The sequence below is a fragment of the Conger conger genome, chromosome 12, assembly GCF_963514075.1.
Source record: "Conger conger chromosome 12, fConCon1.1, whole genome shotgun sequence".
Lineage (NCBI taxonomy): Eukaryota > Metazoa > Chordata > Actinopteri > Anguilliformes > Congridae > Conger > Conger conger.
The window spans coordinates 21,014,182-21,038,829 of record NC_083771.1 but is presented as its reverse complement, the minus strand read 5'-3'; the positions used below and the strand labels follow the sequence as shown (position 1 = coordinate 21,038,829).

The window sequence follows — 24,648 nt, the reverse complement described above, 5'->3', positions numbered from 1 at the left end:
GCGCATGCGCAGAACCTAATCGCTATTTCCCCCAACATGGCGGCGAGAGGCCATGTGCAGGACCCAAACGACAGGAGACTCAGACCAATATACGGTAATGATTCTTAAGCTCAAGTAAATTAGTGACGTGTTTTTAAAAGTGAAATGGGATGATGTATATGCATCCCTCGGCCTGTGTGCATTCTGTAAGAGATCCTCTTTCTGGGGTACTGTGTGTTGCACTACCCCGGGGGGCCTTAGGCTGTAGCCTCGGACTCTGTTAGCTAGCCGGCTGCGCCGAATGACAGTACTCCTCCACCTCCTTGGTGTTAGTGTGTGGCCAGGTGGGATAAGGGGATGTGTCGGTTCACGATTCTGTGTCATTTGGCTATCTTGCTGATGTGCGCTGTGATTTATCGCTGTCGACTCGTTGAAGTTCAGAGGCAGACTATGCTACTCGCACTTTATCAGTGAGGGAATTTACGGAGATTAATAGCTAGCGAGCGATGCTGAGCAAGGTGCAAAGTAGTAAACGATAATAGTGTTAGCTTGCCATTTAGTCAGCAAATCTCCTTGCAGTCCTGGGTTGCAAGAGACAAGTTGTGGAAGTTGTGATTTATGACTGTAACGAAACAAAGTCATGTTAGAATGAACAGTTTTGCTGACCCTTTATGTTCGGCTAACATTATTGTACTAGGAGTATGCAAAGTTAGTTAATAGAGATCAGTAAGTTGACGTTAACCGGGCCGAGATGTCCATTTGAATCTGATCCGTATACTTAACCATTCGTATTGGATGTGCAGTTTTGCGCTTTTATTCAGTTTTCAGTTCGTGTGGATAATCTCCCGAATAAACCCATTGCGGTCCGTGTACTTTAGTTGAGCTGCTGGTTCCTGCAACATCAGGACCAATGTTTGCTTAGCAAAGTGCTTAATTTGCCGGCTACGCGTCCCATCGTTTTGCTGAAGTCTTTCCCTGCTTTGTTAGGTCATGTTGAAATAGAACTTTGCATATTTTCTTTCACTGATATTACTTGTGAAGTTAATGGTTTGATTTAACAATGTAATGTTGTTGTTAAAAAAAAAAAAAAGACTTTAAAATGTACTTTGTTTCTATTTCCTTTTGGGTGTGTGTTGGGCATAGCTGGAGGCTACGTTATTCGTGTCGTATTCGTTCCCCGGAGTCATTTTGTTGTTCTCTGTTACTACTGTACATTGTTATGGATAAGAGCATCTGCAAAGTAATTGTAATGAGTTTATTTTGATTAAGTCGTGCGCTCGGAAATGGTTGTGAACCTTGATTTGTTTTTTTCAGCCCCCTTATGTAATGCTTCAAAGAGCTGAGGAGACCATATGCATTTTTCCCGTAGTCGATTCTTTGGTCTTGGCAGTATACCTGCCATTGGTACCATCTCAGTATTGTATACCCTTCCATCAGGGTTTTCTTGTGGGCAGCAGTATTTTGGAAATCGTGTTTAGCCTATACTTTGTATCACTTTTATCACTGAAGATGATGCTCCCTTGGGATTAGCTTTAGCTCACGTCATCTATCACCATGAATGGCAATGCGCTGGTGGAGCATTTCAGCTTAGCCTTAGCTGTAGCAGCCTGAAGTGTGCTATGAATTTGCTAACACTACTTTTCTACATTTACATTTACGTTCACATTTTTGTCATTTGGCAGATGCTTTTAATCCAAAGCGATTTACAAGTGCATAGGTTCTTCCACAAGTCAAAGCATCATATCCATAACTAGGAAAATACACATGGAATGCTGTTCTAAACATATAGTCGTCATCATAAGTGCAATTATTATTATTATTATTATTTTATTTTATTTTATTTATTTTTTTGGGTTAGACAAGGACGGATATCAGAAAGGGGGGGTGGGGGAAATCAGGAGGGAGGACTAAGGTAGAGTTTGAAAAGGTGTGTTTTGAGTCATTCCACCACTGAGGAACCAGAACGGAAAACAGGTGTGAACATGCAGCTCGACCGCCAGGTGCACGTAGAGAGGGAACCATAAACCAGAGCTGGCAGACCGGAGTGGTCTAGCTGGGGAGTAGGGAGTGATCAAGGATTGTATGTAAGGTGGGGCGTTCCCCTTAGCAGCCTGAAATGCCAACACTAGGGCCTTGAATCGGATGCGTGCGGCAATAGGAAGCCAGTGGAGGCCAATGAGAAGCGGGGTGACATGAGCCGACCTGGGCCGACCTGGGCTGACTGGTGATCAGGCGGGCTGCAGCATTCTGGACCAGCTGGAGGGGCTTGATGGCACACGCTGGGAGACCGGCTAGGAGGGAGTTGCAGTAATCCAGGCGGGAAATGACGAGCTCCTGGACTAGGAGCTGGGTGGCTTTCTCTGTCAGGAGATGATGGATACGGCGTATATTACAGAAAGAACCTGCAGGTTCTGGCAGCGGAGGATACTTGTGGAGCCAGGGTAAGGCAGTTATCAAGAGTCACCCCAAGATTCTTTGCCGTACGGGAGGAGGAAACTACAAAGTCCTCAACAGTCAGTGAGAGGTCGATTGATGGAGAGGACTTAGCAGGGATGTAGAGAAGCTCAGTTTTGGCAAGGTTGAGCTTCAGGTGGTGGGAAGTCATCCATGCACAGATATCAGCCAAGCAGGCAGAGATCTGTGTGGTGACTTGGGTGTCGGGGGGGGAGGAAATAAAGAGTTGGGTGTCATCAGCGTAAGAGTGCTAAGAAAAGCCATGGGAAGAGATAACAGAACCAAGAGACATGGTGTATTTTCTAATATTTGAGATTACAGCATTCCATCATGTTTTTTTAATGAATGTTATAATTTCTTGTTTTTACTTTTAGTATACTGTTGGCTTATAGATTAGGCATGTGTTGTGCATTTGAGCTATAGTAGAGGCACATATTGCCAATGGGAGAAATAAAGTATGCATTGGAAGTACTGTCTTTTTATATCTGCTGTACAACCAGCAAAACAAACTATCGGCCTTGAGAGTAGGGTAGCTCTGTCATGACATGATTTTTTGTATACTGCATGGACATATTTGTCCCCACATCTTTCATGATCATTTTAATTTCTGCCTAGATTACCTTGACAATGGGAATAACAAAATGGCAATACAGCAGGCTGACAAGTTGCTGAAGAAGCACAAGGATCTTCACTGTGCCAAGGTGGGTAATTTGTGGAGGTAAATTAAAACTTTTATGCCTGTATCTTGGAAGCAAGAAAAAATAAATGATTCTTAAAAGCCTTGCATTTGTTTACTGTGATCTGTCTTGGTTTATTCGTTTACTTTGTTGTACAGTATTCTGCACTCCATTGCTTTATGGCTTGTGTATTCGCCATCCCAGGACCTCTGAGCTCCACTACTTTTGACTGACTGTGCGTTGGCCATCCCAGAACCTTGGGGCTCCACTACCTTTGACTGACTGTGCGTTGGCCTTCTCAGGACCTCTGAGCTCCACTACTCTAGACTGCCTGTGTGTTGGCCGTCCCAGGACCTCTGAGCTCTACTACTCTTGACAGCCTGTGTGTTGGACAGCCCAGGTTCTGGGTTCCCATGCTGTGGGTGAACTTTGGTTTTGTTGGGGCCCAGGTCCTAAAGGCCATTGGTCTCCAGCGCACCGGGAAACAAGATGAAGCCTTTTCGCTGGCACAGGAAGTGACATCGCTGGAGCCAACTGATGACAACTCCCTGCAGGCACTCACTATACTGTACAGAGAGATGCACCGACGTGAGTTTCGCACCTACATCTACTCTCACACCGTCCTTCTTGTTAACAGTTGCTCTGTTTTTTCAGTTGGTTAAATTTGTCCTGGTCCTGTGGGTGTGATATCGACGCTTGAGGCATTTTGCATTGATATCAGGAAGTATGTCTTCATACTGAGTAGTCAGTGTGTGAAACAGGTTGCCAGGTTAGGTTGCTGTGAAACAGGTTGCCAGGTTATAGATTCAGTGCTGAAGTCCAGGCTGGACACAGTTTTGAATGCTCTCTGGAGTGTTGGTAGGAGCTTACTGTAAATGAGTGGTCTGCCTGTATCATTGTCTGTTTCTATGCTGTGTTTATTGAGATGATGTATTGGTGTGGGGGAGGAATCCTAGTCTATCACATTTTGGTTGTGTGTGGTGTTAGTGGTTGATCAGATGATGTTTCAGTTCTTTGTTTTGTTTGGAGTTATCTTGAGTGGAAGTATGTATAGATTCTGGTGGTGGGAATACCCAGGTTTTGCAATACAAGAACCAAGGTTTTGAACTGTGTGGCCTCATGGGTTGACCTGTGAAGATCCAGGTGTTGAGTTGTTTGGACCCAAGTGTTCAGCTGTATTTTTATTTTCATTATTAAACTGTATGTAACCTTAAGATCCGGAATCTCTTTTTCAAGAGATGTCTGGGGGGGTATATCACAAAGCTGAATTATTGAGTTGGAGCTGGATAAGTTCACAGAGTAAAACTTGGAACAGAGGAGTTTACTTGAGTCCTTTCCGCTAACTCAATAATTCTGCGTCGTGATGTACCCTGACCAAGGTACGGTTACAAGCAGTATTACCAGAAGGAACCCAGGTGTTGAGTTGTTGTCGGGTGAAGATCCGTGGGCTTTGTGGCGTTGAACGGGTCCGTGCTCTCCCCTCCACAGCGGAGCTGGTGGCCAAGCTGTACGAGGTGGCGGTCCGGAAGGTTCCGAGCAGCGAGGAGTACCACTCGCACCTCTTCATGGCCTACGCCCGCGTGGGCGAGTACAAGAAGATGCAGCAGGCCAGTACCGCATTCGCTAAATTCTGCCTTGTAACCGATCATTCATATCATACATGGTGACTTTATACACGTTGTTCATCATGCATTTAGGCTGCAGTGTCGGGCAAGCGGCCATTCCAAATTAGAGTGGGAATTGGGCATGCTCAGCCTCATGTTGAGTGCCAAATTTATTTTAAAAGATATATTTTTATTCATATAGACTTTTATCGGTTTTTCCTGTGTTGGGATTGCACTTGACTTTTAGGTGTTTGAATGTAGGAATTTTAGGTGTTTGAATGTAGGAATGGTGTTTGACTGTCTTTTCCCCCCCCCCCTGACAGGCTGGAATGGCACTTTATAAGATTGTCCCCAAAAACCCCTATTACTTCTGGTCCGTTATGAGTTTAGTCATGCAGGTAGGTCTGTCTTTAACCAAAAACAGAACTAAGAATATTGAAGAATATTGAGCCATATTGATCCATGGGTAAAATATGTATTTAAAATTCATGGAACACTTTAAGATTCAAGTAATATTTTGAAAAAAATATCCAGCATGTCCTTGGACATTTTCAACGACTTGCTACTAAGCAACACCTACATAAGAAAGAATGTGGTGGATTTGTTCTGAGGATTATCGATGTGGTTTGGAGCGGTCGTGTTTCATGAGCTCCTGTGTGTGGCACCAGGCGATCTCGGCGCAGGATGAGAAGCTGTCTCAGACCATGTTCCTGCCGCTGGCCGAGCGCATGGTGGAGAAGATGGTGAAGGAGGAGAAGATCGAGGCGGAGGCTGAGGTGAGGAGAGTCTGCTGGAGTGTGTGTGCTGTGATGCGCACAATTGCCACACTCATGGACAGAGACGCACGCACGCACAGACAGTCACACCCACTGACACACATGCACATACAGACACACGCACATACAGGCACGCACATACAGACACACGCACACGCACATACAGATGCACACGCACACATGCTCACACACACACACACACACTCACACACACACATACACTCACACGCGCTCATGCACACACACGCCACACACACACCCATACAGACACACACACACCCATACAGACACACACACACCCATACAGACACACACACACCCATACAGACACACACACACACACACACAGACACACACACACACACACACACACACACACACGTACAGACACACACACACACATACAGACACACACACACACATGCTCACGCATGCACGCACGCACACACACACACACACACACACACACACACACACACACACACACACACATACACACACAGACACACACACACACACACACACACACACACACACACACACAGCCGTGCCCAATCCTCATTGGTCTGTGCCCTCTGTAGGTTCAGCTCTACTATATGATCCTGGAACGGCTGGGGAAGTATGTGGAGGCGCTGGAGGTGGTGCTGGGCCCTCTGGGAGGTGAGGGGGGGTGAGGGGGGGTGAGGGGGGATGAGCGAGGTGGAGGTGCGGGTGCTATGGGTGGAGGTAAGGAGGGTGGAGGTACATTGCTCTGGATGAGTGTAATGAATTATAACTACAGCACATTACAGAAGTGAATATATACCCTCACCGAGCACTTTATTAGGAATAGTTTTACTTTATTACACCCCATATACCACCTGTATATTCATGTGATTATCTAATCACCCAATTGTATGTCAGCAGTGCAATGCATACTTTCATGTAGAATGGGAATGCAGAAAAAATGTGATCTCAGTGATTTTGACCGTGGCATGATTGTTTGTGCCAGACAGGATGGTTTGAGTATTTCTACTATTTAGGTAATTCTGAAATAACTTTAGATGTTATGAACATGTTCCCTGTGTGTGTTAGTATACGCAGTATTTCGCTGTATGTCCCCCAGAGAAGCTGAGCAGTGAACGGCACAGCCGGGAGAACAAGTGCATGGTGCTGTACCAGCGTCTGGAGCGCTGGCCCGAGTGCAACGCCCTGTCGCTCAGACTGCTGCTCAGAAAGTGAGTGCCCTCCCCTGACAACCAGGGCGCTGAAGGGTCACCCGCTAAAGGAGCTCGGATTAGCGTCTTTACCCGGGGCTGGCGCCTCTTTCTGCTGATGTTTGTGCTCGATCCTGATTTTGCACCAGGCCTGGATTCACAGCGGGTATACTCAGAGAGAGGGGGTGGAAGGGATGGGGGAAGGCCCTTATGATGGGGCTCCAGCAGGTTTAGTGTTGAGTTTTGTGTTAAATTCAGATAAGAGTGTTGATTTTGGGCATTTTCTACCCTTTGTTTTAAATGGTTTTACTCATTTATTATCAGGCAATGTGTGAGGTGAAGTTGGGGAAGCGTTTTGAGTTCCATTACCATCGATAGTCTCGAGCGCGAAGTTGTGAGTGTGTTGCCGTGTAACCCCCCCCCCCCCCCCCCCCCCCAAATGAACATCCTGCTCTCTGTCCACAGCTCAGATGACTGGCAGTTCTACATCTCCTATTTCAACTCCCTCTTTCACCTGATGGACCAGGCCTGGGCCCCACCAGAAGAGGGACAGCAGTGAGTTTAAGTGCTGATCTGGGATCAATTTAGCCTTTGAGCTCAAAATACGGCTATGGGCTAAACATGGTCCGCACTCCTCGGCACACATATTCTTCAGGAATAATCACAGTATATGAAGAGGTTATATTGTTACGATATGCTACTGCTATTATTGCTTGGGTAACACGTATGGTGAAGAAAATCAGTGGTTTTAACCAGTTTTTAAATAAATGAATTACATTACATTACATTATTGGCATTTGGCAGACGCTCTTATCCAGAGCGACGTACAACAAAGTGCACACCCATAACCAGGGATAAGTGCGCTGAAAGACCCTAGAGGGAAGTACAATTTCAACTGCTACCTGTACAACAAAGATGAGGACCAGGGCCTATTATTATTATTATTATTATTATTATTATTTTATTTTTTTCTATTTTTTCTTTCTATTGTTTCAAGTGAATGAAATATCAGTGGTTTTGACCAGTTTTATCTCTTTTTATTCAGTTCTTTGTCATCACCCTTTTCTGTGTATGGTGTCATTTTCCCCTGTTTAACACTCCTTTATTCTCCTCTCTCTCTCTCTCTCTCTCTCTCTCTCTCTCTCTCTCTCTCCCCCTCTCTCTCTTTCTCTCTCTCTCTCCCTCTCTCTCTCTTTCTCTCTCTCTCTCCCTCCCCCTCTCTCTCTCCCTCTCTCCCTCTCTCTCTCTCAGCTGTGCGGAGGGAGAGGTGCACTGTGCTGTGGCTCAGGCCGTCAGCTTTGTGGAGGAGCGGCTGGCTGCGGAGGAGGGGAAGGAGGGCCGGCTGCTGCGGGGGCCCTACCTGGCCCGGCTGGAGCTGATTGGCCGGTTAAGGGAGAGGGGCTGCCCTGAGGAGCTGCAGCTAGGTACACAGCTGTTTGTTTAAACGGCACGAGAGGTGGCTGTGACGGCCCTGTTCCAGTGTGTGGATGGGCCCCACGGTCTGGTATCTGTTATAATGCTCTGTTCCAGTGTGTGGATGGGCCCCACGCTCTGGTATCTGTTATAATGCTCTGTTCCAGTGTGTGGATGGGCCCCACGGTCTGGTATCTGTTATAATGCTCTGTTCCAGTGTGTGGATGGGCCCCACGGTCTGGTATCTGTTATAATGCTCTGTTCCAGTGTGTGGATGGGCCCCACGCTCTGGTATCTGTTATAATGCTCTGTTCCAGTGTGTGGATGGGCCCCATGGTCTGGTATCTGTTATAATGCTCTGTTCCAGTGTGTGGATGGGCCCCACGCTCTGGTATCTGTTATAATGCTCTGTTCCAGTGTGTGGATGGGCCCCACGGTCTGGTATCTGTTATAATGCTCTGTTCCAGTGTGTGGATGGGCCCCACGGTCTGGTATCTGTTATAATGCTCTGTTCCAGTGTGTGGATGGGCCCCACGCTCTGGTATCTGTTATAATGCTGTGTTCCAGTGTGTGGATGGGCCCCACGGTCTGGTATCTGTTATAATGCTCTGTTCCAGTGTGTGGATGGGCCCCATGGTCTGGTATCTGTTATAATGCTGTGTTCCAGTGTGTGGATGGGCCCCACGGTCTGGTATCTGTTATAATGCTCTGTTCCAGTGTGTGGATGGGCCCCATGGTCTGGTATCTGTTATAATGCTGTGTTCCAGTGTGTGGATGGGCCCCACGGTCTGGTATCTGTTATAATGCTCTGTTCCAGTGTGTGGATGGACTCCAAGGTCTGGTATCTGTTATAATGCTCTGTTCCAGTGTGTGGATGGACAGCAAGGTCTGGTATCTGTTATAATGCTCTGTTCCAGTGTGTGGATGGACTCCACGGTCTGGTATCTGAAAACTGTTCTTGTCCCTGGATAGCTCAGAGATAAATCCAGTGTTCTAGTGCAGGGGTAGGCCTGGTTTTGATCCGGACCATGACAGTGGTGGATGGGGCTGCCAGCCCTGCAAGGCAATGCACAGTTGGCACGAGTGTTGCTCAGATACGTGAAGTTCATTTCAGTTCATTTTCTGCACTGACTGAACAGAGATCAAATTGAACCAAACCATACCCTGACTGTAGAAAATGGTGTAGGAAGAGGTGCATGTTGCCCTTTTGCTGACCGGCCTGCTGTCTGCAGGTGAGCCCCTGGAGCACATGTTCCAGTACTTTCTGAAGTTTGGGGACAAACCCTGCTGCATCACCGACCTGAAGCTCTTCCTGGATCTGCTGTCTCCAGACCAGCGAGTACAGGTGAGTGCGTTCCACAGGCAGTTTGCATGCAGATATATACCGCATATACCCCCTCTAACACCCATGTGCATGCACCCCCTCCTGTATACATACACCCCATATACCACCGGTAAGTCTTTGGCACATGATGATGATAATAATAATAATAATAATAATAATAATTAATTAATAAATAAATAAATAAATAAATAAATAAATAAATAAATAAATAAATAACCAAAAAATAAAAACTGAAGATGCTGTCAAAAATAATGAAATTAAAAGTTTCTGAACACCTACAAATGTACTATAAAGAGCAGTAAACTGTAAACTGTTTGTTGTGACCAATCTTCTCTTTATAAATTGCATCATTTATCTTGGGTAAAGTGTCCTGTTGTTTTTTAAGAATATCAGCTGGTAAGTTGTTCAGAACAAGTTGCCACTGTTCTTTTGCAGACTGGCTGTCTTGCTTGCTTCTGGCTTCCATATAATCCCAGACAGCCTCAGTCAAGTTTTTATCAGAAAAGTGGTCTAATACAGTAGTAGGTTACTTTATGTAATGAAATACAAAAATAAATCTGTTATATGAGAGTACGTACACCCTCTCTAACACCCGTGTACCTGTATCCACTGTAACATGCATGTACCCCTCTCAGTTCATTAACAGGCTAATGGAGGCGGTTCCCCTGACGGAGTCTTCCTCTTCGGGGGAGGAGGAAGAGGAGGGGCTGGCATTGCCGGGGGATACGCGGGCGCTCCAGAGACACCTCTGCGTGTGCCAACTGGCACGCTCCCTGGGTCTGCACCACGCCCTGGACCCGCCCGGCAAACTGGCCCTGATCCGCCAGCTCAAAACCCACTACCGACACGGCCTGCAGTTCGGTAAGGCTGAGAACCCAACCCGGAGCCCCATGACCTTCCTCTGAAGCCGATGATGATGATGATGACGATGACGATGATCATCGTCCTCATCATTCATGATCAGAGCTGGTTCAGATACGGAGTTGTTTTGGATTCAAAAACTTTTCTGTGCTCAATGAATCTTGCCTGGTGCAATTGAGCCAACCAAGAGGACCAGAAGATGGGGTTTGCACTTCCTATTGATGTGATGTGATGGTGATGGTGATGGTGACGGGGTCAGTCCCTATATAATTCCATTTTCTTGGTGGGTTACTATAACCCAGATAAAGATGTGGCTTCTTAGTCGCTTTTAGTCTCTGTCTCTGTCTCTCCTGACGTGCAAGAGGGATTGTCTGCTGAAAAATGTATAAATATCTACCAATATGTACCAATAAAGCTCATTAACTTGAACTGATTTGAGGGAGGGGTGAGCAACTTGTGCTAACACGTTTGATGTGGAAGTCAAATCAGTCAGTGGTGTGTCTGCTCACAGTGCAGTGAGTTAAATGCCGGTTTTTCTGTCGCTGATGTGGTTGTCATCAAACCTGTACATAGCTTGATTTATTTTTCATTTGATTTGTTTCCCCCTTTTTAAAATTCTGTCTTGCTCTGCAAAACCGATCTTACCAACTTATAATTCAATTGTATTGCGATACAGTGTAATGAAATTCTCATCCAATCTCAGAGACGCCATAGAGAAACTTGGCCGGGTGAACTATGGGGGCTGGAGGCTAGGTAAATGGGAATGGCTGCATATCAAGTTGTTTCTAAAGAGAAATAATAAAACGAGGAACATCGTATTGATGCCATTTTTCTGAGCTGACAAGAAAATGCACCACTCATGTTCATATGTTTGAAATGGCAAAAAGATAATACTGTACTTACTCTTTTTTTTTATTGGACAGTAGTGGTTCTTCCCAAAGAATCTAGAACAAATTTGTCTACAATTTAGGAATACCTTATGAAGCTGGACTGTCCATATCATGTTTTTGGAGTTTGCAGTCTTGTCTGCTGATAAATGTCTTGTTTCTTTTGGTGAATATTAATATTATCGGTATCTGTGTCTAATGTCTGGGTGCGTTTGTCTTGACTTATTGGCTGTGCCCATTTAAAGAAAAAGGATACCGAATGGAAGTAAAATGTATTGAAGTGAATAAATGGCCTGCTGACTGCCCTTTGGCCTGTGAGTCCCCTCACTGCGACTGCTGTGTGCTTTCAGGAAAGGCCTGTTTGAAGACGGAACCACAGTTCTCAGATATGTACTGCCTAATGACCGCCCACGTCTACATCGACCTTTGGAAAGAGACTGGTGAGCTCTTCTGTTCTTCAGCCATCATCTCCCTCTCTCTTTCTCTCGCTCTCGCTCTCTCTTTCTCTCGCTCTCCCTCTCTCTTTCTCTTTCTCTCTTCCTCCCTCTATCTCTCTTTCTCTCCCTCTCTCTTTTTCTCTCTTTCTCTTTCTTTCTCTTTCTCCCTCCCTCTCTCTCTTTCTCTCTCCCTCCCTCTCTCTCTCTCTTTCTCCCTCTCCCTCTCTCTCTCTCTCCTTCTCTCTCTTTTGAACATGTTTTCTTGCTCTCTCATTCACTCCTTGTCTCACTAGCTCTCTCACTCATTTACTCTCACTCTCACTTTTGCTCCCTTTCTCACATGCACACACGCACACTTCTCAAAGTCTATATAAATTCCAACCATTTACCGTGTAAGTGGTGTATGGACACTGATCTAGGATCAGTGCTTGAGGACAGTGCCGAATAGCATTTCAAGTCAATGTAATGTGGTTTCTCAGACACAGATTCAGCTTGGTCCTTGACTAAAGTGAGTTTTGTATCAATACGCTCAGGGTTTCTGTGGGACATTAAAAAGTATTAAAAAGTTCAGGATAAAATTTAGTTTTTAAGCTATGTGATAACACAGGGAAATGTAAAATCTGTGTACATCCAGCTATTGGGCCCTTAAGCATGGCCCTTAACTGCATATTCCTCCAGGAGGAATTTTCCCCTGCTTCGCCTGATCAACCGTAGGTCACTTTGGATAAAATGCGTAAACGCACAAGCTTTGACTTGTAGTTGTACCTGCATACGAGTGATTCGTAATTGTGCTTGTGTCTTTGCGTGTCTGTACTTGAGTTCCGTGGTGGAATGTTCTGCGATTTTTCCAGACCTGCTTACACTTCCAACTTAGAACTACCTGTATCTAACAACACCCATGGCCACAACTGCGGCTTTATTACCTCCACATAACTAGCTTTATATCTGGTGGCATGGCTTCACAGATGTGTAATATTAGCTTGCTAACGTTGTTCCATGTCGGTGCTGAAGCAATTCTTCCTTTTTTTCCCATGATAAACTTGTGGCTAAAAATATTTGACATGACTACAGGACAGTGTGGTTGCCCGCTTTAAATCCTGAGCTCTATTTCAGTTGATTAGTAGCCTACTCTTAGTAATCGCTTTTGAGTTTCACCAATGTTAATAAAAAAAAGTATTCTTGGACTTTAACAACTGAGGTCAAAGACCTGTGGAAAGCCCAGGAGCGCTGGAGACTAAAAGCCCCTGGAACATCTTTACAGTCACAGGTGTCATTTTTAATGCTCTGTTTATATCATTTCAAATCCCTGATCTACTGTTTTTATAATGGGTACATTTTACCTGTAAACCAATGGCACACCTTGTTTTATGTATTCAACTCCCTGTTTGCCAGTTTTCTCTCAAATAGATTGTTTATAGGATTGCACAAACTTGCAATTCTGAGACATCAATAGTTGTTCTTTTCCCTATCTGTATTGTCTGATGCCAACACTTAGCTGTTTTACATTTCAGCAAAAATGCAAACTGCTGTCAAATTCCACATTCAGCGTTATGATAAGCACAGGTGCCAATTTATGGAACATTTTATGAATCTAACAAATTTAAAACTAGCTTACTTTATTACTGAAGCGGTGAGACTTAACCAGAGGGTCTAGCGAGTGTATGTACCACTTCACTTGTCAGTTTGGCTGGAAAAACATTTTAAATATTCAAAACATGATAAATGGGGCGCTAAAGGCTGTTTTGTGATGGTGTGCAGGTGACGAGGGGCTGCTGTGGCAGGGTATGGGGGTCCTGGAGGAAGGCCTCTCTCACAGCCCCTCCAACGCCCAGTTCAAGCTGCTCCTCATCCTGCTCTTCTGCGGCCTGGGCGCCTTCGAGCCCGTGGTGGACCTGTACTGCAGCCTGGACGCCAAGCACGTGCAGCACGACACCATCGGGTGAGGGGGGGGCGTGGGCTGGGGGGCGGGGGTGTTGGGTGGGGCTGGGGGGCGGGTCCGGGGGGCGTGGGCCGGGGGGGGCGTGGGGGAGCAGCAGACCTACCACCAGGCTGTGTGTTTTTAGCCATGCTAATTGTACTTACCGTTAGCTGGTCAACACTTTCAGCCCCAAGAGTGCTATAAGGCCTGTTTTTCCGTATGGCTCTCTCAACATTATTCCTTATCAAAATAACTGCTAAACTTTTGTTTTGAGCCCTGATTAAAAGCTACTACATTTTCTCAATTTTCTCAATCAAAGCCAAAATCCCCTGGGATTTGGGTGGAGCCCCTTCTTATTGGGCTTGGTACTGAAAGGGTAGCGTTAAGCTCACACCGCACTGTTAATAAGGAACACTGCTGCTGCCCAGCTGTGTTCAAAATGGCGGTGGGTGGGCGTGAGGTTGTGCCCGTCACTCACCTGTCCGTCTCTTGTCTCTTCCTGTCTCTCTCTCTCTCTTCGGGCGGGGCCAGCTTCCTGTTGACCCGCTATGCAGAGTCCCTGGGCCACTTCGCCGCTGCTTCCCAGTCCTGTAACTTCTCTCTCAGGTTTTTCCACTCCAATCAGAAAGATGTAAGTGCTTCTCCTCCACTCCTCTCCTCTCCTCTCCTCTCCGGAGCGCAGCGGCCACTTTGTTTAGCCCTGCTTATTTAATCATGGCTTCCGAGCGGTCTTGAGTGTCTAACCTTCTCAGACGATGAGGAAGCACAGCAGAGACATCTCTATTCACATTGTTTTTAAGCCAATCTAAAAATATTGTCTGCACAAGTACTACTTTCTGTTTTTAACTTTTTGATAACTGCATTCCTTTTGAAGTACCTTTCTTGCAAATTTTTCTAATCATAACGCATTATGCGCACTACCCCTGGGTAACTTCAAAGTTGATTTTAAATAGCTCTCTGCTTTGAAGGGCTATACAGCTGTATTTTTTCTGTGTGAGGTGCATTTGGAAACGGCTGGTCTGTTTTTGTTAGCGGCTTGTTTTGCACTCCTGTTTCCAGACCTCAGAATACATCATCCAGGCGTTTAAGTACGGGGCGTTTGAGAAGATTCCCGAGTTCATCGCCTTCAGGAACAGGCTGAACTGCTCGCTGCACTTCGCCCAGGTGCGCACCGAGAGGATGCTGCTCGACCTCTTCACCGAGGCTGATATGTGAGTGCCACGCGCGGCCGCACCTCCGCCTGCGTTAACATGCACACGCGTGTTCCGCTTTTACACGCCATAGTGACACGGTCACGCGTTGACACATCCGCAGACAACTGAGTGCTGGCGTCATGACGTATTCACACGCAAGACTGACCATGGCAGCTTTGTGTGCCAACCTTTGGAAAACCGTTGTTGATCGTGACACACTCTGTGTCTGTGTCTGTGTCTGTAGATCTTCCACTCTGGAGGACAATGTGAGGTCCATGGGTCTGTGTCCTGAGGAGGATGACATCCTCTGGGCAGATATGAGGGACAATCGGGACCTGACTGTGTTCACCTGCTGGGACCCCAAAGACAGGTAGGGGCTCCCCATCATCTCTGTGTAAGGGCTGGCAACAGAGACTATGCCGGGCACCATGGGTACTGTAGTTCCATCAATCCTGCAATCCCACAGTGCCCCTATATGATCTAAGAAACCAAACCAGTGGAAATGTTGGAATGTTACAGATGCAGTAGTTTCCTGATGACTGTGTGTGTGTCTCTGTGTCTGTCTGTCTCTGTATCTGTGTGTGTGTGTGTGTGTGTGTGTGTGTGTGTGTGTGTGTGTGTGGTGTGTGTGTGTGTGTGTGGTGTGTGTCTGTCTGTCTGTCTGTCTGTGTGTGTCTGTCTCACTTTCCAGGCAGCTCTCTGAGGAGCAGCGGAGGCAGTCATTGGAGGAGGAGTCGCTATGGCTACGGGTGCGGTCCCTGACGCTGCGGCTCATTGGCTCCCTGGCCCTGCTCGCCCCGGCGTCGCGCAACTCTGAGAAGGCCGCAGAGAACGGCGTGGCGGTGAAACACGACACGCTGCGCCCCCTGGTGACCCAGCTGGAGACTGCGCTGAATGACGCGGCCCAGTTCACTGAGAGGGGTGTCCAGGTAACCCCCAGCCCGGCTCCAGTCCTGCCCTAAAGCACGAGCCCCCACTCTCTGAGCCAACAAACCACTTACACCTTTGTCACTCTGCTGAGCAGGCCACCATTGTTTGATTAATTGGCAGGTCAATCTGTCGGTTATGGTTTTAAAAATGTATTATTTTTTGCTGTAAAAATGCCAGTGCCAGTTACTGTTGCGAAGTATCTTTCTGTGGCCTATCCGTTATTGAAGTGTGACCTACCGTATTCTGCCCCGCCCCCTTCCCCACAGTACCCGTTGCTGGGCCCACCCTCCACACGCCTGAGCCCCGCCCTCTCCAGCGGCTGCTGCCAATGCCAGGCCTCGGCCTTCCGGCTCTCCGCCCACCTGCAGGAGCTCGACTCCGCCTCCCTAGGTGAGGATGGATGGGGACAGTGGGGACAGTGGGTTCATTTATAGTGTGTACATGGAACAATAAAAACAAATGTACAGGTTTAGTAATTCGACAGCTGCTTTTGGCCCAAGGGACTTAAAAAGTATTTTAACGCAGCGAGCCAGCACTGCTAGAGCTTGCGGCGGGCAGGTTTACAGGGCTGGCAGTGTGGTGTCACGAGTCGGGAGCTGGGTTTGGTGCTTCATGGTGACAGCCGGGTTTGATCAGCAGGTAATGTTGCACCCTTGAGCAAGGTGCTGGACCTGCATAACGGCTTTACTGTCTGTCAGAGGCTCAACTTTGGTCCAACTGTGGTCCAACTGATGTTAACCAACGCAATGAGACCCCAAAGGCAAGTCGAAAGCCTAGAACCAAGAAACCATGAATACACATGACTGATCAGAAAGAGCTGTCCGATTACTTTTGGTCACCTCAAATGGAAGGACTTGGGTGAAAAGGGTTGTATATGGTTCATCATTCTATATGGTTCACCCAATATGGATGTAAATAGCCTCAAATTAAAGGTGACAGTCTGCACTTTAAGGTGTCATCTCAAATCCAATGTGCTGGAGTTCAGAGCCGAAAGAACAGAAATTGTATCACTTTCCAAATGCAGACGGACTGCAGTGTGTGGGTTGACGATGTGAACAGATGACAGTTGTGTAAATTGCTCTGGATACGGATGTCTGCTAAATGCCTGTGATGTTTTCAATGAAATAACTGCTACTGTCAAGGTGCATGCCTCAACCTGTGAAATAGTGTTTTTTAATAGAAACATTAGTCGAATTGTTATTTCCTGTGTTTCAGAGGACATGTCCGAGATCCAGACGAGAATAGAGAACAGCTTCACATCTTTAATAGCACAGCTACAAGGTAAGAGGAAGTTTTGTTTGCCTGTCTTCTGTAAGAGAGCTGTCCCAGTGCAGACGTTTGTTATTTGATCCCTGTTTGTCAGGGTTCCAGGTATGAATCATTTTCACACGTGGAACTTTAGCCGGCGGCGTTTCGGGAATTTTTCATTTAGGAATGAGTCAGCATTCCAGTAAAATTCCTTCAGGAATTTCCTGGCTGAAGACCTTGCAACACTTCCTTGCAATCTCCTTCCGTACTACCACGAACACAAAGGCATGGTAACCTCGTGGCAGGGTGTTCAGCTGGTGTTCAGGCATCCTTGCAAAATATAGCTCTTCTGAGTGCATCTCCCCAGGTTAAATAAAGGATTTAAAATGGTAAAATGGTAACATCAAATTGAGTGTGTGAGACTTGTCTTGTTTTGCTAACGCGTTCATTTATCCCTGAACCTGCAGTCCAGTGCATGAGTTTCCATTAAAACTTTAGTGGTAGGAAAATGGCGAGCGCAGTTGGACTGAATGGCCTGTTCTCGTCAATATACTTTGTGTTATGTTATGCTATTTTATTTATCACTGCCTTTATCGCTTGTATCTCTGTCTTTATTTCTCTCTACTCCACAACCTCTCTTTCTGTCCTCCAGAGTTGTTCAGTAAATGCAAAGGTGATCTGTTGGAAGTAAACGGCGGCCATTTTAAGACGCAGCCTTCACTATTAGAAAATCTTGTCTTCTTTGTGGAGGTGAGCGGCCCCTAATCTGTCGAGACTTCACACTGTCGTTCAGTTGCCTGCCAGCATCAATCTCTGAATGTTTAACACTTTCATTGCATCCCAGGCTCAGGTTCAGATGTTCGCACTTGGCATTAGAGTAATTTAAGCTCTTATCTGGAAGTACTTGGTGTGGGAGATCATAAGGGCATACACCTGTGAGCAAATGACAAGATGTGGCTAATAACCGTTGCTGATTTTTCAGTTATTGTGTATCAAATTAAATGCAAACACTAGTTTATCATAACAGATGATATCACGTATTTACTGTAGATTGAATCCAGGTCACATTAACAAAGTGAGAGACATTTCTTATTATAATATTATTATTTAGTGTTTTGTAACTATTTAGATTGCAGTAAAATATGAAAACACTCCTACAATTCCCTGAAACAAGTCACTGTCCAAAACTTACAGCCATGAACAAAGATTTAACTGTTAAAACGTTAAAAGCATTAGCTGTTTTTATTTTAAAGAATTCTACCGTTGTTGGAAGTATTTTAAATAGCTGTTTGACCCATAGCCACCAGGTGCCGAGCTGTTCCCCGTGCAGCGATGCGTGAGCGTTCCTCGGACTGACGTTGTTCCTCTTTTCCTGTTCCCCGCAGACGGTCTGCATGGTCCTGTGGGTCAGCACCTACTGTGCTAAAGTCCTCCGGCCGCTCAAGTCCAGCCTGCAGAAGAAGAAGAAGAAGAAAAAGGAGATTAACACGGCCACGGTAATACTGGGAGAACCGGGGAACCGTTCCATAAGTGGGAATGCAGTCATGTTACACGTTTCCCTCGTGTCACCAGGGCCTTATGTTCAAACCGTGCGGCACGTGACGCCATATTTTCTGACTGTTTCCAGGACTACAGTGAGTCCGTTTTGAGGCAGAACGGTATTATTGAATCCCTGTTGCCATACCAGTTATTATAAACCACAACCATTTTCTGCTTTTCTGAACTTTTATTTTGCTTTTTACTGAAACAGAGAGTTAAAATCCAGTTTGTTCAGTGAATCACAAGTGTTCCAACTGTGCGATGCGCTTGTGTGAGATTGTGTGTCTGTACATGCTAGTACATATACGCCCGTGCGCACCCACACAGAGCAATAAGACACTAGAGGTTGTGATGTATGAACAGAATTGCTACAGGGTATCAGTGGTTTGCCTCTTAACATGTCGCCATACACACATTCATACAATGTACAACACGTTGTCTCCAGCCTAATTGTAATTGTTTTCATATAAATCATGACTGCACTTTAACCAGATACGCCTCCCAAGTACCCACAAAAGTGTTTCCCTCGATCAGGGCTTTCCAACCCCGGTCCTGGAGAGCCACAGGGTCTGCTGGTTCTTGTGTACACCCTCATATATCAGGAACCAGTTCAGACCCAAGAGACCAGGAGAGAGAGTAATTAAGTGTGTGAACAGCTACATTCATTTATAAATTAAGTACTGAGTAGCAGTGAAGCAGTAGATCCTGCAGCTCTCTAGGGTCAGCCTGCAGACCCCTGTTATAGACTGTACAGATAATAGTGTTATTAATGCAGAGGCTTTGAGTTCCCTTTCCAGTCCTAAAGATATTAGTGTTTCTAGTACAGTGAGTTGAGTTATAAATAAATGATAAATCTTTATTAAAATAGCACTTATCTAAACGAAATATACTTTCTTCTGAGAAAACCCGAGAGGAACAACAGCTATCAAGAAGATGGTGTTTTCAAACACTGAGGGTTTCGGTTTCCTGTCCAGTAGTAAAGATGGAAATGTTTGACTTCCTCTCCAGTTGTAAAGATGGAAATGTTTGACTTCCTCTCCAGTTGTAAAGATGGAAATGTTTGACTTCCTCTCCAGTTGAATAGTAGTGTGTCTTCCTCCTCAGCCCGTGGTGTTCAGCGGGTACCAGGAGTACACCGGCAGCCTGCAGACGCTCCTGTCCCAGGCCTTGGACCACATCAAGGGTCTGGAGACCAGCCTCATTGCACTGAAATTAGGGGTCCTGTCCCTGGAAGGACAAGCACTTTCTGAGGTAATGTGCGTGCGTGTATATGTGTCTTCAGTACACGCTTAGAAAAAAGGCTTCTGGAAGGGTTCTTTGGCTTGATTCCCTAGGGGAACCCTTTTTAGTTCTTTATACAGCTGTGTGTCATAGGTGTATGTGTCTGTGCGCAAATTATATGCTTGTGGGTGCGTCCATCTGTCTGTGCGTGCATGCTTGTGTGTGTATATACTATCTGTGTGTACAGTATGTGTAATTTGCATAGTACGTGTATGAATAGTGTCCGTCTGTGAAAAAGATTGGCTAGCTTCTCCTGAATATTTATTTTATCTGAATGTTTTATGTCCGAGCTGGGAAGTAATTTTCTGTTCAGGACAGGAAAGTGGAGATCATATTATTGATGTAAATTTGATTTCAGCAAGGTACCAGTCAGTCAGTGAGAGCGTTTTTTTTTCGGTTGTCTGGTACAGCTTGTTGTCATGGTTACCGGGATATTCTCCATTGTGCATTGACGTAGCCATGGTGCTCAAAGAGATCTCTGTTAGGTCTAGCAGCTGTCTCCTGAACAGAATCATCTGCCTGTACTAATCCAGATTTCTTTTCTAAATGAACAAACTAGATTATTATTTAATAATCATCTTTCAGTTAAGGTTTTTTTTTTTTTCTTCCCCCATGCTGTGCAAGTAGAATTATAGATAACATAAAGACAATATGCTTCTGATAACATGCATGTAATGTAATGGGATGCATGTAAAATAATAGTGTGAGGTTATAAACGAGTTTAAAATGCATTTTGAAAGAAGAAGGTGCAGAGTTGCACGCTGTGGCAGTTGGAGTCATGGAGTTTACTGTAGCTGCACAGATCTTGTCCTCTCTTGTGTTAGAATTTGTGGCTGATAGGGTGAGGTCTTTTGAGCATCTCAGGGAGCCAAATGGGGGAATGTTTCCAATATTTGGCTATGTATTCTGGGAGGTGGATTAAGCCTCATCTTAGAAATACGTAAAATGGGAAGTATAGGGCTGTATATACCGAGCTGCGTTGAGCCCCTTAATTGAAGATATATAAGCACTGTAGATCATTTAAGGACGACTGTGTGTTCTAGCCTGTTGGGTTGCTGACTCGACACCTGTACCAAACTCCCAGGGTTTACGATTCCGAGGAAAGGAGTGACATGAGCTATGGACCCCTTGCCTAGCTCAGACCTCACATTCCCACGAGCAGTATCCCACGAGGGGGTGTCTCGGGGACGAACTCTCTTTTCCTTTAAGTACTTCGAACGTCCTGGAGCCCTGGTAAGTTCTACTGAACTTCCAGCCCAGTCTCAAAGTGAAGGGGTGTGATGCAAATCTGGTATATGATTTCCTGTATTCACTGTATTCCTCTAAAATAACTTACTCACATATGATTATAATCAGATATACTTTATTATCATCAAAAGAATAGAGTTGACAGGTTAAATATTATCTTTCAGTTTGCTAATCACATACATTGAAGGTTCATATAACCCCTTTTGCTCTTTCTAATTCACCTTTCCACCAGATGTTAAATTCAAGGTACACCCCTCAAATATCCATCCTCTTTGGCCTTATCCTATCGCTCCCCCTTAAGAGAAAAGCTACTGAACTTCCATTAATACAATGGGTACGAACACCCCTAAAACTTCTCTACATTTTTCCTACCTTATATAGTATCTTACTGAAAAATAAAAGACATAAAATTGAAAGGAAACTTATAACGTTGAACTTCTATGTGCTACTTTTCCTACTTCTACAAGTAATATAGATTATAATTACCACTCAAGCTTGATTATAGTTGTTCTGCGTTGCTCTTTCTTCAACAGGCCGTAGATATCTTGTGAAGTGAAATTCTAAGAGGCTACTCTAACGTCTAAAAGCTCACTCCTTATATATCCTTAAACTTGTATAAAAGTGTACCTTTTTTGATAAGAAATGTCCTCAGTATACCGAGTGGGAAGACGCATCTCTTATGCAACTTTTTTAATGAGAATATTCATCACTGTTTCCCCATACCTTAAAGGGATTTTCCCAACACTTTATCTCATATACCCCTCCAGTAGGGAGTTTCCACCATCTCATTATACGAGTGGGAAACACTAGCTCTTATGTAACTTTATTACTGAGCATATTCATCACTGTTATTTGCCTCACTTGTCATAGTCTCTCCTGGACTCTCTCCAAACTTTGACATCATACAAGCCAGCAGTAAGTGCCTTCCACCAGCTCAATACATTCTTCAGGTGCTCTTTTGTTGTGGCGCCTTAAGGAATCTACAAAGGACATCCAATTAATAGCCAAGTGTAATTCATCACCTAACTCCTCTACAGTCAGTCCTTTGAATCTATCCAATAAATTATCAGATTATCATTTCCCCATCATCTATATTGTTTTCCTCATCTTTTTGCTTTAACCAGGCATTATGCTCCTCCCCTGTCCCCCTCGCTCAGCATGTTGAATCTCCTCCAAGGTCATGCTGGAACTCATTCTATGCATGGCCTCAGTCAGACCTTTAACCTTGCTCCTTAGTACTCTAAATCTAAGTCCCCCGACTTCAGACCCCTCTGCTGACAATTAGGGCTGCTCATTAGCTCTGAACCGCATATTTTTCCTCTTACGGGCGTTCTTGCTACCACCGCAATGGCGTGTGCGAGGGGTTAACAATGCATTCCTGCCTAACCCACCCCTGTCAGTCTCTCATCAGGCGGGCCTAGGGCCGGGTCCTCGACAGGAGAGCAGTCTGCTCATTTTCCTTTAAGAACAACGATGAGCTGGAGGGTACCTAATTCTTCAGTGAATGAAAGTGAAAGGCTGATCTCTGGTTTCCCTGCGCTGCACTGCCCCCTGGGGGCGGTGATGTGCGTCTGCCGTGTCACTTGTCATTGTTTCTGACTCGGAACCGCATCGACCTTGTGGTTATGATTTCTGGTAGCTTCGGCCGTGCTTGCAACTGCTGTGTTCTGTTTTAGGAGGTGTGAACGGGTGCAAATATTCCGTTGTGAAAGTGAAACTAGGAGGAAACTAATTCAGGCATGCCAAGTGTGAATTGTGGTTCAACAGCTGTTCTTCCAAACGGCAAAACATATATTAAAGAATCACTTCCATTTAGAAAATTTGTTTTATAGCATACAAACGCAGGTGTTTATCCAAAGTAAGAAGATCCCCAATAAACATTCGTATACGTGTGTGTGTGTGTCTGTGTGTAAGTGCGTTAAGCATATTATACATAAATTGCTGCAGAAATTCAGCTCTGTTCGGCTCTTCTCGGTTTATTAATAATAACCATAAGGTAATTTGTGTTGCAAATTTGCTTTCTGAAAAGTTGCAATATTAAAATTACTTTTCATAATGAAACTGCAACTGGGGAAAGAATAGTGAAACAAACATAAATACATTCAGAATTTGTTTCTGCAGGCAGGAAATCTTCTATGGTAATATGATGCGACCTCTGCATTAACTTCTCATTACTCTGTAAAATAAGTTGTTGATGACTGGGTTATATGTTTGTTGATTCAGCAGTTAATCGGCAGAGTTTTTATAGTTTTTAAGATTAAGATGGCAGGGTCCTCCCTGGGAATTAAACCTGCAACCATCAAGCCTGATTTACACTTTCTCAGTGTCGTGCACCTGCAGAGTTTTGTTACGTCGCAGACACAGTCATAATTTGTCGCGCAGCATTGATTGGACAACCAGATGGAACACTGAAATCCGTTGTCACAGGTAGGCCACGCCAGACTCCGCTGTGTTTTTAAAAAAACGTATAGGACAGCTGTTTGCCATCTGGTTACCATAGAGACAACAGAGCTGTCATTGCAGACCTTCACCAGAGTATAAATGCTAAAAATGTGGGGCGACACTTGGTGGTGCGACCGAGTGTAAATCAGGCTCTGGATTACAGGGCCAGTTCCTTGCCTGTGATGCTGCACTGCACCACCCATGGCTTGTCCATCAGCAGACTGCATTTCTTCTCATCTGGTTTTGTCTGTGCGTGTCTGTGTGCTTCTCTGTGCGTGCGTGCGTGCATGTCGGTGTGTGTCTGTTTGCGTCTGTGTGTGTGTGCCTGTCTGTGTCTTTGTGACTGTCTGTGCGTGCGTGCGTGTGTGTGTCTGCATGTGTGTGCGCACGTGTGTTATATGTGTATGTATGTGGTGTGTATGTGTGTGTCTGCGTGCGTGCGTGCGTGCGTGCGTGTGTGTGTGTGTGTGTGTGTATTTGTATGTGTGTGTGTGTGTGGCAGGAGGAGGGCGGCTTCGTGAAGATGGCCATGGAGAAGGTACAGAGCAGTTACCTGCGCTCGCTGCAGGAGCTGGGAGACCTGCTGAGGAAGAGAGCCGACGCACTGCGGAGCCTCAAGATCTGAGCCCTCCTCTCCCCTCTCCTCTCTCCTCCTCTCCTCCTCTCTCCTCCCCTCTCCTCTCTCCTCCTCTCCTCCTCTCTCCTCCTCTCTCCTCTTCTCTCCTCTCCTCTCTCCTCCTCTCTCCTCCTCTCTCCTCCTCTCTCCTCTCCTCTCCTCTCCTCTCCTCCTCTCCTCCCCTCTCTTCTCTCCTCCTCTCCTCCTCTCCTCCCCTCATCTCTCCTCCTCTCCTCCTCTCCTCCTCTTTCCTCTCTCCTCCTCTCCTCTCCTTTCTCCTCCTCTCCTCTCCCCTCTCCTCTCTCCTCCTCTCCCCTCTCCTCCTCTCCTCTCCTCTCCTCCCCTTCACCTGCTGTCTGCCCGCTCTCCCTTTCTGTGTTTTAATCTTGTTTCTCTATCTCTCGCTCTGTCTTTCTCTGCTGTTTGCTGTCTTTCTTTATCTGCTCTCCTCCCTGCCCATATCTGCAATCTGCAGATATCTCTCATTCCTTTCTTACTTTTTATCTTGTTTCTCTCTGGAACCCCCCCGCCCCCCCCTCTGATGCCCTCATCCTCTCTCTGTTTTGCTCTCCCTCTCTGATTTTCTCTCTTCTGTTGTTTTCCC

At 45.7% G+C, this 24,648-nt stretch overlaps 1 protein-coding gene across 1 annotated transcript; it reads left to right on the top strand.

The window, feature by feature from the left end:
• naa25 (N-alpha-acetyltransferase 25, NatB auxiliary subunit) lies at positions 1-24,313 on the top strand. The gene is made up of 24 exons (XM_061262907.1): positions 1-94; positions 3,049-3,134; positions 3,560-3,698; positions 4,599-4,717; positions 5,038-5,112; positions 5,383-5,490; positions 6,072-6,150; positions 6,596-6,707; positions 7,152-7,241; positions 7,938-8,110; positions 9,332-9,444; positions 10,080-10,305; positions 11,543-11,632; positions 13,388-13,568; positions 14,079-14,178; positions 14,607-14,758; positions 14,985-15,110; positions 15,432-15,669; positions 15,937-16,060; positions 16,886-16,951; positions 17,571-17,668; positions 18,304-18,414; positions 19,562-19,708; positions 23,931-24,313. Exons 1-24 carry the CDS (start codon positions 37-39, stop codon positions 24,051-24,053), a joined length of 2,934 nt encoding a protein of 977 aa, XP_061118891.1. The 5' UTR covers positions 1-36; the 3' UTR covers positions 24,054-24,313.
• The last annotated feature ends 335 nt before the right edge of the window (positions 24,314-24,648 follow it).